We start from the raw sequence: 16,173 nt of genomic DNA, 5'->3' as shown, positions 1-16,173 counted from the left end.
TGCATGGGGCTCAACAGCAATTAACCATCTCAGACCACTAATTACCCAACAAAAGGCTGCAGTTAGAATGATAACAAATTCTCACTACAGGCAACACACTCCACCAATATTCAAAACACTCAACCTACTCACCATACAGAACATCCATACTTATTATTGCACCTATTACATACATAGAACACTTAACTCTGATATTAACCCTCCCCTCAAACATCTCCTTGCCAACCTCAACAGAACACATGACCATAACACAAGGCACAGATCACTCTTTGATGTTCCTCGTGTCCATCTCACGCTATGCAAAAACTTAATGCACATAAAAGGCCCTAAAATCTGGAATTCATTACCTGTAAATATAAAAGAAACACTACCTGTTTATAAATTCAAGTCTCTTCTCCAAGATCACTTACTCACCCAAAACCAAATAAATACTGAATAACTGAACCTTATAAATTGTATATCCTATATGTTACAATTATATCACACAAATGTTAAACCTAGGACCCAATCTAACTTTATTATTTTTTTAAATACACTACCTAACAGAATACTCCATTCGACTGAATGTACAGCAATGCATGCAACCATATGACCTGTCTTTGTAATACTCATTTGTGCTTTATAGTTATCCGTTTACAATAATGTATTTTTGTACCTCTGTTTGTATGCTTAAATTACTAAATAAATAAATAAATAAGAAGATGCAAGGTGGCATGGAGGCAGCCGGGGCGAACTTGTTGCTACTGCAACCGAATATGTGTTTCTCATTAGTAGTCAACTACTGTTTTAATTTGCCTAGCTGACAGTCCCATCCCGGGACTAATTATATATTCTTAAGTGATAATATTATGTGATAATATTCACGATAAATAATGGACGCACTCATTTGTCTTATTCATCATCATCGTGTCGTTATTATATACCATTAAGTTACTGTGTATGATCATTATTAGAATCTAAGCTTTTGTACTGAAATAAATAACTAATTACTTACAATGGAAATAATCCAAGGACACCAATGTAAATTTGACTGACATTTTTTTGGGGGGGTTAACCTAGGTAATTACACTATGTATGGTAATTGTAATAATATATACCTGTACCTAAATACACTTACTTTACTTGCTTACTTTTACTTACTTATTCATACCTGCTTACTTTTGCTTATTTGCTAACATTTCCTTACCTGCTAACTTTCCTTACTTTTAATTTTTTTACTCTTTTTTTTTTTTTTGCCTCAGTAGTCACGCGAGACATTTTTTCCTACACACAAACATATTTTCTTTAATTTTCTGACGCCACATTATTATTATAAACAATTACCACAGACATTAAACTTAACACTGAATCTCTTTTCCTCACTTTTGGAGTACAGACACCATATATAAATATGTAATTACAGTGCATAGGCTCGTCTTTTTCGTGATACCATCTATTTACTATAGTAAATAAGTTTTTTTGGTATAGGTACACATAAATACAAGTATCATACATAGTGTAAATTACCCAGGATAACCCGCCCCAAAAAAGTCAAGATTTAAGTGACTTATTTGAATATATCGATTTTTTTTTTTGTGAAGATGGCACAGCATCAATATATTCATTTTATCGTAGAGTCGACCATGTGTATTTTTAGGGTCTCGATTTTGTCGATAATTATACATGTGAAGGTAAAGGGGGGAGGGAAATATATTTTGTTCCCTGGGTGAAAATAACTGTACCTTGGTTCATACTTGGGTGTCATTGTGATGGAGAAGCTGCGGAACCATTTCAGCAGGATTCACCTTGCCCAGGGCGGGGATAAAGTGTATAAGGATGAATGTATGTTCTGCTTTGACACGCCGGTGAGTATTTGTCTAGAAAAAAAACGAATTTGTTGTAATGGGTGGTGATTAGCTCGGAATTTTTGGGTCTCCTGGGATGGCTGGAGGTTTTGAACGGTACCTGGGTTGTTTCCCGGTCTATGTGTATTTTACCTGAATGATTAGGTCAGGTTTTGTTATTTGTTTAATTGATATGTTAAAATGTCAAATTATCCTTCGTAGACCGATTTTGTAATGGCTGTAATTGCATTTTCAAGGTGAGGAAACAAAACCAGTGTGGTACTAGGGGGAGTAAATACAGTTTTGTAGTACCTATTGTAGGTGGTCATGCCTCAATACCTTGTATTATACAACAGTATTATTATTAATACAATGAAAACTAAACGCTAAACCCACAAGGGTCATATAGGCTGCATATACAACAATAAAGGAGTGGAATTATTACCTACATGTCAGAGTCCTGTCATGAGCTAGTTCAGGAACAGAACTTTGCAAGAAAGTTAAATAAATTATTTAGACAAGTACACTTACGCACAATTATTATACATAGTATAAATTACCTAGGATAACTCAAACATGTCAGTGACTTATTTCCATTGGAGTCCTAATAAATGAAGCTACAGAAAGGGAGGAAAGTGATTTCCTGTACACTTAACATTGGTGTACCTATTATTATAAGCTGATTTTTCTGTTTAATGTTCTTGTAAATAACTCGGTTCACTTTATTTTTATTGTACCTCTTTACTGTGATGATTTTCAAGCAGTTGGGTTAGTTGTTTTAACATTTAAGGTTATAGCCATGATTAATTTCTGCTGTACCTTAAAGCAAAGCTTTAAATAATAAGATATTACAGGGACCCAATGGAAATAAGTCACTGTCTGACCTAGGTAATTTACACATATGTTAATGTATCCTGATTATAATCATCTAAATTTGTATATCTGTACTTATGCATAACTGTACCTAAATAAACTTATATACTACAAATCACCCAGAAGAAAATGGTGAGATTCATCCTGGACCTGAGTGCAAGAGAACATGCAGACCAGGATGAGTTACAATAATTGGATATGCTGAATGTTGAAGAGAGAGTAAATCAATGAAAGTTAAATTATGTTCTTAATGTACATTGACTTTTTTTTGGATTATCCTAGATAATTTACACTATGATGATTGTACTTAGGTGTACCTGTGGCTCAATAAACTTACTTATTTTTCTACCTTTATCCATTTAGACTGAGAATTCCTGCTGTTTTTTTTTTATATAAAATGATGATGTTTATTTTGATTTTAGTTATATTTCTAATTTAAGTAATCCATTTACATAGGTAATGAAGTACAGAAAAGTTTTGTAATATAATTGTAAATACAGTATGTTTCATGTAGTCCAATACAAACATGAAATTTTATGATGACTAAACCAAGGGTATCCCTATTGTGTTACATTTCACATTAAATTAGACATAGCATAGACAGTACGTATTGTAAACATGAAAAAATCTCGCCATATTTCTTGTTTAACAGTTCAAGTAAAATAAAAGTAAAACTTGTATACTGTAGTGGTGATAAATAGATTATTTTAAGTTTGGCATTCATTGATATAAAATAAAAAATTTATGAGGCCCAAGACACTGCCTTGTAGTACCAAAATGTTTATAGGCAAAGTATTTAATGAAGCCATTATGTTCTCTTGTTAGTTCTGTATGTCGGTTGTGCTAAGCATTCACTGGAATATCTTTTATACTTAACACTATATCACAGTAATACTGTGATATTAAATATTAATGGTATCAAAGGTGGAAGGACAATTCTTAAAATGTACTTCCTCTAATATGGCCATATACTTGGATGAAGAAACAAAAGTGGCAGGAAGATGCAGCATTGTTACCATATATGTTTTATTTTTGATGCACTTGGGTATTTCAAGCAATGCTTAAAAAACGCTGAAGTGAAAATGATTTGGTGCAAATAATTGCTTCCTAGCATGAACCAATAGGATTTTAACTTTGTTTGTCTGTACTGTACCTCAAGGAGAATATTAAGATACCTAACTCAGAAATTACTTAGAGAACGTGTTACTCAAACTTAAAAAATAAAGTAGTGTTCCCCAAGTTAAATACTCTTGTACTCTCATCAGCACACAACCCAACACACTATAGAAACCTACAGTATCTCCACGAATATTACAGCTTAACACTCCTTTTTCTTGGACAACCCAATTAATGCAATTTTCTTGAAGTTGCATCTTCGTCATGCATGGTATATACTTTTAGCACCTTTAGTTATTCACTCCTAATTAAAGTCTATTCAAAGTAATGAACAGAATTCTAGGCATTTCTGGTTGCTAGTACATGAGCTGTTAACATAACTTTTATGCTATGTGATTTTTAGAAAATAATTTTTTTTTTTTTTTTACACAGGGTTTGACAAGGTTAAGGATCATTAGCTTTATTGACAAGCTATTTACAGGTTAAGGATTCCTAACTTTATTGGCAAGCTAAGAGCTGTTACCTACATCAGCTCATTTGAAAGCATTTTTATTGTTATGAGACATACAAGTAGGGAACAGGATGAAGTTGGAGCCATCTGTGGGCCAGCATTTTCATTTGATCAACTGACTTTATCTCGTTGACATCATTATGCTGTACGAATGTGTTCCATACTCGAGTCATCCTGGGTATATAGGAATCTCAGATGGAGTGAAGTTCTGGAGAAGGGTACAGCCAGAGTGAAGTTGCTGCTTTCTGCCCGTCTTGTGGCATAAAAGCTTGTTTCACGCTGTCCTTGAAGTGGATCAAAGTGTGGTATTTTGACAATATTGGCCTTGTACATAACAGTAAGGCCACCCACATCCCTCCTATGTTGAAGGCTCTATTAGTAGTATCCCAAATTTACCTTTTCTCAACTTATTCTATTTTATACATATTACTCCCTAATGAATGTTCTGTACATTTTATTGCTCTTAATTACAAAATTTATTGAAAAAGTTGTGTAATTACTATAATTAAATTGATAGAAGCTATAATGTATCTGGAATTACTTTGTAATTCCAGATACATTATACTTTGATTTAGTTAGGAAAAGAAATGTCTTAATGTACAATATCTTTCAACAGGAGAGTGAGACGGGGTTGTATGTTTGTTTGAACACTTTTCTTGGGTGGAGCAAAGAACATGTTGGACATTATTCAAACCAGACGGGGAACCGTGTCTTCTTGCATCTCAGACGGCATAAAAAGGAGGTAGGACTCTACTGTTACTTTCAGAATGGACTTGTAATGAAATGATCACTGCTTTGATACATAATGAGTATACAGGATCACATAAGATTTAATTCAGTTATCTGCAATATTTATAGAATTCATTTCCATTGAAAAGCAAAGTTAAGCTGTTTTCAGATTTCACTATATAACAGATGGATTAATACAGAGTTCTTCATTGCATAATACTTGCTGTATTAAATAGAATTAAATAATTTTAGCTTTTGGCATTCAGTAAACAAGTTTAATAAGACATTCATTTTATATTTTGCATTACATGTACTAGCTTCCACCTGAGAAGGAAATGGAGCCAGAGAAAAAGATTGCCCGGCTAGCAATTGGTGTAGAAGGTGGCTTCAACCCTGATGCTAACAAGAAGAGGTATGAATATGAGGAACAGAACTCACTGGTGATCCTTCCCGAGTTTGATATCATATCGCTACCCAGTGCAGACCTACCAGAAATTGTAAGTTTACCTTGTATAGTTTTTCAGATGTTATGTTGAAATTTTAATATAATATTTGTCAATGTGATACAGACTATAATTGTAGCTTAGGTATTACCTGGAGACGAGTATACCTGGAGAGGGTTTCGGGGGTCAACACCCCCACGGCCTCGTCTGTGACCAGGCCCCATGGTGGATCAGGGCCTGATCAACCAGGCTGTTACTGTTGGCCACACACAACCCAACGGAATAATGATATGAATGAATTGGAAACCATAAAAATAGTAAAAAAGATAAATACAGAATAATGAGACCTTTGCAAAAAAAACACTTACCAGTACAGTACAGTGGACCCCCGCATAACGATTACCTCCGAATGCGACCAATTATGTAAGTGTATTTATGTAAGTGCATTTGTACGTGTATGTTTGGGGGTCTGAAATGGACTAATCTATTTCACAATATTTCTTATGGGAACAAATTCGGTCAGTACTGGCACCTGAACATACTTCTGGAGTGAAAAAATATCGTTAACCGGGGGTCCACTGTATATAAATTTTAAACATTACAGCAAGCACTGATTTTTGTGCCACCTCACCAAGACATTTCCCCATGATGACTTTCTCTTGCTGTCATTGTAAATTTCATTTGAAGTAAAATCTCAGCCATTAATAACATGCCTTTTATTTTCGTTACTTTGTAATTCCCAGATTAGTCTTCCATGAATTCTGCCTAAAGCGTTCACGACTTGTAATTAAATACAGTTGAAAAACTTATTTCTTGAACAATTTTAATGTGTTATACTGTAATAGATTTTATGTATTGTACCAGAATTTGTTGATAAAAACTCAACTAAACTGTTTGCTGATTAGAAGGTGTGTGTACCCAAATGTTTTATTCATTTCTCCCTAATTTTTTTCTTCCAAGAAGTCTTCTCAGAGACAAGCTTATATCTGCAAATAAGTGTTTTCCTGCTTATCTGCCAGTTTACCATTTTTTTTTCAAATGGATGGCCTTAGTTTTCCAAATTCTTTTAAAATCAATACAGTCCTCTCACATGTAAACAACCTGCTGTTTGTATATCATATTTTAATTCCCTTAGTTTGTAATGTTTCTTTTACCAGCATTGCAAATAATTTGCCATTTCATTGTTTAAAATTTAAATTTCAATCACATTTTTAAGTACACCTTTGTGACACTATACAGTACTATAAACATAATTTTGTGTTTATGTATGATAGGCAAGAGTATTTTAATTATATTGTAGTTATAAATTTTAATTTAAAAAACTATTGTTAATATATTTATTTTAACAATGTAAACATTGTCTTAGTGTTAATGGTATTTCTTGAAACAGGTTCAGCAGAGTGTAGTAAGTATTTTGAAAGCAGAGTCTGCTCTTCACTTGGCTGAAGTTGAGGCAGCATCTGGTGCCTGGGATGGGGAAGTGCGGCAGATCACTAAGCATGCAGATTCTTTGAAGCAGCTTGATAATGGAGTCAAGGTATGCCTGTTGTGTATTACATGGTTAGGCAGGTGGTTTGGTGGTTGGAGAGTTGGTTATTCACTAATGACTATGGCAGGCCAGTTAGCCATGGTTATTATAGCATAATAAAAGGGATCCCCTATTGTCCATACTTTTTACTCTGGCTATTATTAATAATTTAACATAGTAGTTGAAAGTTAAGACACGTGCAACATCTGGATATCTTTATTGTAGACGTTTCGCCATCCAGTGGCTTTATCAATATAGATTCTAGGACATAATTAGAAGACACATTTTGTTGAAAATAAGAAAAAGTTTTGGAGTGAGATTAACAAGTTAAGGAAGCCTAGAGAACAAATGGATTTGTCAGTTAAAAATAGGAGAGGAGAGTTATTAAATGGAGAGTTAGAGGTATTGGGAAGATGGAGGGAATATTTTGAGGAATTGTTAAATGTTGATGAAGATAGGGAAGCTGTGATTTCGTGTATAGGGCAAGGAGGAATAACATCTTGTAGGAGTGAGGAAGAGCCAGTTGTGAGTGTGGGGGAAGTTCGTGAGGCAGTAGGTAAAATGAAAGGGGGTAAGGCAGCCGGGATTGATGGGATAAAGATAGAAATGTTAAAAGCAGGTGGGGATATAGTTTTGGAGTGGTTGGTGCAATTATTTAATAAATGCGTGGAAGAGGGTAAGGTACCTAGGGATTGGCAGAGAGCGTGCATAGTTCCTTTATAAAGGCAAAGGGGACAAAAGAGAGTGCAAAAATTATAGGGGGATAAGTCTGTTGAGTATACCTGGTAAAGTGTATGGCAGAGTTATTATTGAAAGAATTAAGAGTAAGACGGAGAATAGGATAGCAGATGAACAAGGAGGCTTTAGGAAAGGTAGGGGGTGTGTGGACCAGGTATTTACAGTGAAACATATAAGTGAACAGTATTTAGATAAGGCTAAAGAGGTCTTTGTGGCATTTATGGATTTGGAAAAGGTGTATGACAGGGTGGATAGGGGGGCAATGTGGCAGATGTTGCAGGTGTATGGTGTAGGAGGTAGGTTACTGAAAGCAGTGAAGAGTTTTTACGAGGATAGTGAGGCTCAAGTTAGAGTATGTAGGAAAGAGGGAAATTATTTCCCAGTAAAAGTAGGCCTTAGACAAGGATGTGTGATGTCACCGTGGTTGTTTAATGTATTTATAGATGGGGGTTGTAAGAGAAGTAAATGCGAGGGTCTTGGCAAGAGGCGTGGAGTTAAAAGATAAAGAATCACACATAAAGTGGGAGTTGTCACAGTTGCTCTTTGCTGATGACACTGTGCTCTTGGGAGATTCTGAAGAGAAGTTGCAGAGATTGGTGGATGAATTTGGTAGGGTATGTAAAAGAAGAAAATTAAAAGTGAATACAGGAAAGAGTAAGGTTATGAGGATAACAAAAAGATTAGGTGATGAAAGATTGGATATCAGATTGGAGGGAGAGAGTATGGAGGAGGTGAATGTATTCAGATATTTGGGAATGGACGTGTCAGCGGATGGGTCTATGAAAGATGAGGTGAATCATAGAATTGATGAGGGGAAAAGGGTGAGTGGTGCACTTAGGAGTCTGTGGAGACAAAGAACTTTGTCCTTGGAGGCAAAGAGGGGAATGTATGAGAGTATAGTTTTACCAATGCTCTTATATGGGTGTGAAGCATGGGTGATGAATGTTGCAGCAAGGAGAAGGCTGGAGGCAGTGGAGATGTCATGTCTGAGGGCAATGTATGGTGTGTATATAATGCAGAGAATTCGTAGTTTGGAAGTTAGGAGGAGGTGCGGGATTATCAAAACTGTTGTCCAGAGGGCTGAAGAAGGGTTGTTGAGGTGGTTCGGACATGTAGAGAGAATGGAGCGAAACAGAGTGACTTCAAGAGTGTATCAGTCTGTAGTGGAAGGAAGGCGGGGTAGGGGTCGGCCTAGGAAAGGTTGGAGGGAGGGGGTAAAGGAGGTTTTGTGTGCGAGGGGCTTAGACTTCCAGCAGGCATGCGTGAGCGTGTTTGATATGAGTGAATGGAGACAAATGGTTTTTAATACTTGATGTGCTGTTGGAGTGTGAGCAAAGTAACATTTATGAAGGGGTTCAGGGAAACCGGCAGGCCGGACTTGAGTCCTGGAGATGGGAAGTACAGTGCCTGCACTCTGAAGGAGGGGTGTTAATGTTGCAGTTTAAAAACTGTAGTGTAAGGCACCCTTCTGGCAAGACAGTGATGGAGTGAATGATGGTGAAAGTTTTTCTTTTTCGGGCCACCCTGCCTTGGTGGGAATCGGCCAGTGTGATAATAATAAAAAAAAAATTAGAAGACAGTAGAACTATATACAAAAGATGAAGTAATCAGTCCCTCAGCCTTGGAGTTAGTGTTTACAGCATTGTGGTGGTGGAGAATCTGGAGCAAAGGCAAGAAGACAGGCAGTTATATAGGCGTCAGTGGATAAGGACGTGTAGCAGATGAGGGCATAGTTAGTGGTAAACGAGATTCCCCAGTGGAAGTAGGTCCTACCCAAAGGGATGGGTTAGTTGTAGCAGCCATGAAGAAGGTCTTGTAGATGTCCTCTGAACCAAGATTCCATAATGTTGCAGTGTCTGACAAGTTGTACAAGAAAGGTATAAAATACCAACAATATATTGTCGGTATTTTATACCTTTCTTGCACTACTTAGTAGTTGTCTGCATAATCCTGGCCATCACACTGTCCTTGCAGTGACTGCTTTTCTTCATTAAGTTTTCCATTACTAGTGCCTATGTTTTTTTTTTTTCTCCCTTAAAGCAAGCAATACTCTAATATTCTTCAATTTACTAAATCAGTTGCAGTTTAATGTAGACAAATGCAAAGTTCTAAGCCTTGGAAAAAATCATGGCACTTATACACTAAGTAATGTAGATCTTAAATACTCTCAATTCAAAAAAGTTTTAGACATTCTGGTTAGCACTAATCTAAAGCCAAGACGACAATTCATAAGTGTTCACAATAATGTGAATAGAATTCTTGGCTTCCTATCAAGAAGTATAAATAACGAGAGTCTCCAGGTAATACTTCAACTCTGTATATCTCTCGTTAGGCCTCGTGTAGATACTGCTGCACAGTTCTCATCACTGTATTGGAGAATGGACATCAGTACTTGGGAAATCAGAGAATTACAATGTTGATCCCATGGATAAGAAATATTTCCTATAAGGATAGACTGAGGGCACTGAATCTGCACTTCGGTTACCCAGACTTAGTCCTGGAGGTAGGAAGTGCAGTGCCTGCTCTCCGAAAGAAGGGTGGGGATATTTGCAGTTTGGAGGGGCACTGGAACAGTAGTATCGGCATGTCTTTGATGAGACAGTGATGGTGAATTATGTTGAAAGCATTTATTTTGGGTCACCTTACCTTGGTGGGAAATAGAAAAAAAATTATAGAAAGTGTATAAATGGAAAACAGGAATAAAGGGAATGTAAATAATGTACTAGATACGTATACCTAACCAAGAAAGGGCTCTTAGCAGTGGGTTCAAGATGGAAAAATTTTGATTTAGAAAGGATACAGGAAAGCATTGGTTTGGTATTAGAAGTGCGAATGAGTGGAACAAACTCGCGAGTAGTGTCATTGAGGTGAAAACCTTGTGTATCTTTAAAAACAGTGTAGACAAGTATGTGGGTGGGTGTGAGTTGGATCTGCCTAGCCTGACCCAGTAGGCCTGCAGCAGTGCTCCTCTTTATGTTCTTGAGTAGATATTTACTAGTATACACTTCAATATTTATTCAGATTCACTAACTTGTCTTCAAGGCTACTAATATATCACTCCTGGCATTTTTGCCATTAATCTGAATTAAGACTATTCATTATGGAAAATACCTAAAAATCATGAAAAATTACCTAAAAATAACAGTTATCAAAAATAACAAGAAATTACTAAAAACTTATGAGAAATATCAAAGAATTTGGAAAAATAACCATAAATCATGAAAAATAAATAATTACCTCAAAAAATTATGCCAATTGAAGTACTTTTGATGCTACTTAAGAATATGCACTTATAAAAAGAGACAGTTTTAGCATGATACAAGCCTGTTTTCTCTTGTGTTTCTTCCTGTCTGGTGCTCCTTTTATGGCACATTTATCTTGTAAAACTCTCATGACTATCTATGAAAGCTGTATATACAAGATTTTTTCATGTTTGTGGCGATAAATTGATCCAGCCAACAGTGTGATCATGACAGTTTTCCATTTTGAGAGAAAAAAATTTTTCGCCCCAAAAAATCCCTGAACATTTTTCACCATTTTTGGTCAGATTCTCAAAAATCATTGAAATCACACCAGGCGTACTATTTTCTATGCTGATTCAGAATATACACTTAAAAATGTAAAATGAGATTTTAGCATCATACAAGGCCTTAAATGCAGGGACTGTTTTGTTCTTGTGAGAATCTGGATTTATTTATATATGTTAGGTCAAAAAAATCCTCCTCCTCTTCCTCTCTGTCATCCATTGCCCACACTTTTTTTAATTAATTTATTTCTTTACTACTAGCAAGACGTATGTGTGTTAGTTATAATATAAATATATAATATACATATTTTCTAGGTTGTAGGTTAGTAGACAGCAACCGCCCAGGGAGGTACTACCGTCCTGCCAAGTGAGTGTAAAATGAAAGCCTGTAATTGTTTTACATGATGGTAGGATTGCTGGTGTCCTTTTCTTTCTGTCTCATAAGCATGCAAGATTTCAGGTACATCTTGCTATTTCTACTTAGGTCACACTACACATACATGTACAAGCATATACATGTATACATACCCCTCTGGGTTTTCTTCTATTTTCTTTCTAGTTCTTGTTCTTGTTTATTTCCTCTTATCTCCATGGGGAAGTGGAACAGAATTCTTCCTCCGTAAGCCATGCGTGTTGTAAGAGGCGACTAAAATGCCGGGAGCAAGGGGCTAGTAACCCCTTCTCCCGTATAAATTACTAAATTTAAACTTTCGTTTTTCTTTTTGGGCCACCCTGCCTTGGTGGGATACGGCCGGTTTGTTGAAAAAAAAAAATATATGCATATTTAAAATACAGCCTCTCCTCACTTAGCGACGTACTCATTTACTGATGCCTCGGACTTACGATGGGCTTTTTGACTAGTATGCATACCTAAATAATGTACTATATTAGAGCTGATTTGATCTATTCTGTTTATTACAATATACAGTACACTACTGTATAAACATTTTAAAAATATACCAGAAATTTTATAAATGGTGCCAAGGTGACATTAAAACAATATCAAAGATAGTTGACACAAACCCACTACCATTATAGTACGCTCCTCACTTAGCGACGAATTTATTTACCGACGTGGTCTTAGGAATGGAGCTCCATTGTTAAGTGGGGGAGGCTGTATAAAGAAATTTTTATAATTTATATAAGATTAAAATCTATTACCAAATGGGTAAATACCAGTAAACATAGTTCCCCAGCCAGCCCTAGTACTTTCCTTTGTTCATTTCTTAGGTTCCACCCAGTGGCTGGAAGTGTGAAGAGTGTGACAAAACTGATAACCTTTGGCTAAATCTCACTGACGGAAAAATTCTCTGTGGGAGAAGACAGCTGGATGGCTCTGGTGGTAATAACCATGCTCTTGAGCACTATGAAAAGACAAGTAAGTTTAACTTGTAATAACCTTTACAGTTTTTTCTTTCTAGGATTAAATTCTTTGTAGTCTTGACAGTGTGCATCTTTAGTGTTTTATTACTTTCCTCCTTGTTTATTTAAAGTCTAGAATGCGCTAAGGAATATGCCATCACAATTCTTGAAAGCCTTGAAATTTATTTTCCTATACCTTTAACAGAATGCATCTGTAGCTTTCTGTCAATAGATTGGTGTGAGTTTATCCTTGTAATAAATCTTAATTACATGATTTTAATGCCTGTCTATTTACTCATTTTGCAGTCATGTCTGGTATTTAACTTGCAGTATTTTTTCAAAAATCGTCTCTCAGTATTTATACTATTTTATTTTTTAATGTTGGTTAAAATTATGGCTTTAGCTAACATCACATAATTTGTATTGAGTTGTATGTTACATGAACTTTAACTGCACAATTGAGATACCTTTGCATCTAGTGTCTAATAAAGCTTTATCTTCAGCTTATGTATCAACTTTAATTGTTGTCGTTAGTTCTTTCCACATGCTTTACATGTAACTTTAAAAGTTAGCTTCCTTCCTCTCCTTTTTATCCATTCCACCAAATTAATTCATGGTTAACAACAACTTAGCCGGAAGTGTCCCCAACATTCAGGGACTTCAAATATTTATAAATAGTTCCATGGTTCTTTGTTTCCAGTGCCCCTTCTTGAACCAGCTCAACAAAATTGGAAAGGAAATATTTGAGGAATAGGAACTATTAACCCTTTCACTGTCTCTCGTGTACATCTACTTTACTGATGCCACCGTCTCTCACATAAATCTGTGTTTTAAGTACACTGCTCTCAAATATGCTATGATTGGTAAATTTTGGTTGTTTTAGTGGCTAGAATGCCTAGTGTTGATTTTGGACCATTTGAAAATTGTAATTTGTTGAATATTGTAACCAAATTTTGCATTTTTGGATCATTACCTTCAGATAGAGACTACTATTTCATTTTTTTTTTTTTTAAATTGTGACATTGTCATCTTGTAATTTTGGGGGCTGTGACAGTAATGGGGTTAAGAAACACTCAGGAAAACATAGTGCATTTTCACGTTCATAGCTGAGGATGGTGGTATGTTACCCCACAAAAATAAGTTAGTCTACTGGCCTACTGCTGTCACTAGGAGGCTGGGCTGTGGCATTAGTATTAGTGGCTCCATTATTATATTTTGAGGAATTGTTAAATGTTGATGAAGATAGGGAAGCTGTGATTTCATGTATAGGGCAAGGAGGAATAACATCTTGTAGGAGTGAGGAAGAGCCAGTTGTGAGTGTGGGGGAAGTTCGTGAGGCAGTAGGTAAAATGAAAGGTGGTAAGGCAGCCGGGATTGATGGGATAAAGATAGAAATGTTAAAAGCAGGTGGGGATATAGTTTTGGAGTGGTTGGTGCAATTATTTAATAAATGTATGGAAGAGGGTAAGGTACCTAGGGATTGGCAGAGAGCATGCATAGTTCCTTTGTATAAAGGCAAAGGGGATAAAAGAGAGTGCAAAAATTATAGGGGGATAAGTCTGTTGAGTGTACCTGGTAAAGTGTATGGTAGAGTTATAATTGAAAGAATTAAGAGTAAGACGGAGAATAGGATAGCAGATGAACAAGAGGCTTTAGGAAAGGTAGGGGGTGTGTGGACCAGGTGTTTACAGTGAAACATATAAGTGAACAGTATTTAGATAAGGCTAAAGAGGTCTTTGTGGCATTTATGGATTTGGAAAAGGCGTATGACAGGGTGGATAGGGGGGCAATGTGGCAGATGTTGCAAGTGTATGGTGTAGGAGGTAGGTTACTGAAAGCAGTGTAGAGTTTTTACGAGGATAGTGAGGCTCAAGTTAGAGTATGTAGGAAAGAGGGAAATTTTTTCCCAGTAAAAGTAGGCCTTAGACAAGGATGTGTGATGTCACCGTGGTTGTTTAATATATTTATAGATGGGGTTGTAAGAGAAGTAAATGCGAGGGTCTTGGCAAGAGGCGTGGAGTTAAAAGATAAAGAATCACACACAAAGTGGGAGTTGTCACAGCTGCTCTTTGCTGATGACACTGTGCTCTTGGGAGATTCTGAAGAGAAGCTGCAGAGATTGGTGGATGAATTTGGTAGGGTGTGCAAAAGAAGAAAATTAAAGGTGAATACAGGAAAGAGTAAGGTTATGAGGATAACAAAAAGATTAGGTGATGAAAGATTGAATATCAGATTGGAGGGAGAGAGTATGGAGGAGGTGAATGTATTCAGATATTTGGGAGTGGACGTGTCAGCGGATGGGTCTATGAAAGATGAGGTGAATCATAGAATTGATGAGGGAAAAAGAGTGAGTGGTGCACTTAGGAGTCTGTGGAGACAAAGAACTTTGTCCTTGGAGGCAAAGAGGGGAATGTATGAGAGTATAGTTTTACCAACGCTCTTATATGGGTGTGAAGCGTGGGTGATGAATGTTGCAGCGAGGAGAAGGCTGGAGGCAGTGGAGATGTCATGTCTGAGGGCAATGTGTGGTGTGAATATAATGCAGAGAATTCGTAGTTTGGAAGTTAGGAGGAGGTGCGGGATTACCAAAACTGTTGTCCAGAGGGCTGAGGAAGGGTTGTTGAGGTGGTTCGGACATGTAGAGAGAATGGAGCGAAACAGAATGACTTCAAGAGTGTATCAGTCTGTAGTGGAAGGAAGGCGGGGTAGGGGTCGGCCTAGGAAGGGTTGGAGGGAGGGGGTAAAGGAGGTTTTGTGTGCGAGGGGCTTGGACTTCCAGCAGGCATGCGTGAGCGTGTTTGATAGGAGTGAATGGAGACAAATGGTTTTTAATACTTGACGTGCTGTTGGAGTGTGAGCAAAGTAACATTTATGAAGGGATTCAGGGAAACCGGCAGGCCGGACTTGAGTCCTGGAGATGGGAAGTACAGTGCCTGCACTCTGAAGGAGGGGTGTTAATGTTGCAGTTTAAAAACTGTAGTGTAAAGCACCCTTCTGGCAAGACAGTGATGGAGTGAATGATGGTGAAAGTTTTTCTTTTTCGGGCCACCCTGCCTTGGTGGGAATCGGCCAGTGTGGTAATAAAAAAAATAAAATTATTGGAATAAACAACAGTTATGATGTTCCATCCCTAAAATAATTCCATGTGGATAAGATAGTAAGAGAATGATGGTACATAATTGCTCCCATATCTAAATTAGAAAAACTGAAAACAAAAGTACTTTCATACAAGTACATAAAAGGATATGAAAAATAGATGAATATTTCTCAGCACCATCAACATGAAGCATAGTTGTACATAGAAAAAAGGTGGTGCAATAAAGATACTTGGAATGGTCAATTCTTGGGGTAGTCATTCCTTCAGCCTGGTCCTAGACTAGAAAGTTCTCAGTGGTAGAACAACAGAATAGGGTTCATTGGAAATTTAATAAAATTGCATAATAAATTAAATACTAAATACAGAACACCACAAGCATGTGTCCCTACAGCTAAGAACATACAAATACCCCTAGGTAATCTCGCAT

At 36.7% G+C, this 16,173-nt stretch overlaps 1 protein-coding gene across 1 annotated transcript in view; it reads left to right on the top strand.

Moving 5' to 3' along the window:
* The first annotated feature begins 1,688 nt into the window (after positions 1-1,688).
* Usp5 (ubiquitin specific protease 5) overlaps positions 1,689-16,173 on the top strand; it is a 42,798-nt gene continuing 28,313 nt past the window's right edge. The window contains exons 1-5 of the mRNA XM_053787053.2: positions 1,689-1,844; positions 4,940-5,065; positions 5,370-5,549; positions 6,886-7,032; positions 12,518-12,665. Of these exons, the coding sequence (XP_053643028.1) occupies positions 1,749-1,844; positions 4,940-5,065; positions 5,370-5,549; positions 6,886-7,032; positions 12,518-12,665 (697 nt within the window). The 5' untranslated portion in view covers positions 1,689-1,748. The remainder of the gene's footprint in view (positions 1,845-4,939; positions 5,066-5,369; positions 5,550-6,885; positions 7,033-12,517; positions 12,666-16,173) is intronic.

Source organism: Cherax quadricarinatus, chromosome 48 (genome assembly GCF_038502225.1).
Source record: "Cherax quadricarinatus isolate ZL_2023a chromosome 48, ASM3850222v1, whole genome shotgun sequence".
Classification (NCBI taxonomy): domain Eukaryota; kingdom Metazoa; phylum Arthropoda; class Malacostraca; order Decapoda; family Parastacidae; genus Cherax; species Cherax quadricarinatus.
Note: the sequence above shows the minus strand (reverse complement) of the source record. Positions and strands in the feature narration are given on the sequence as shown.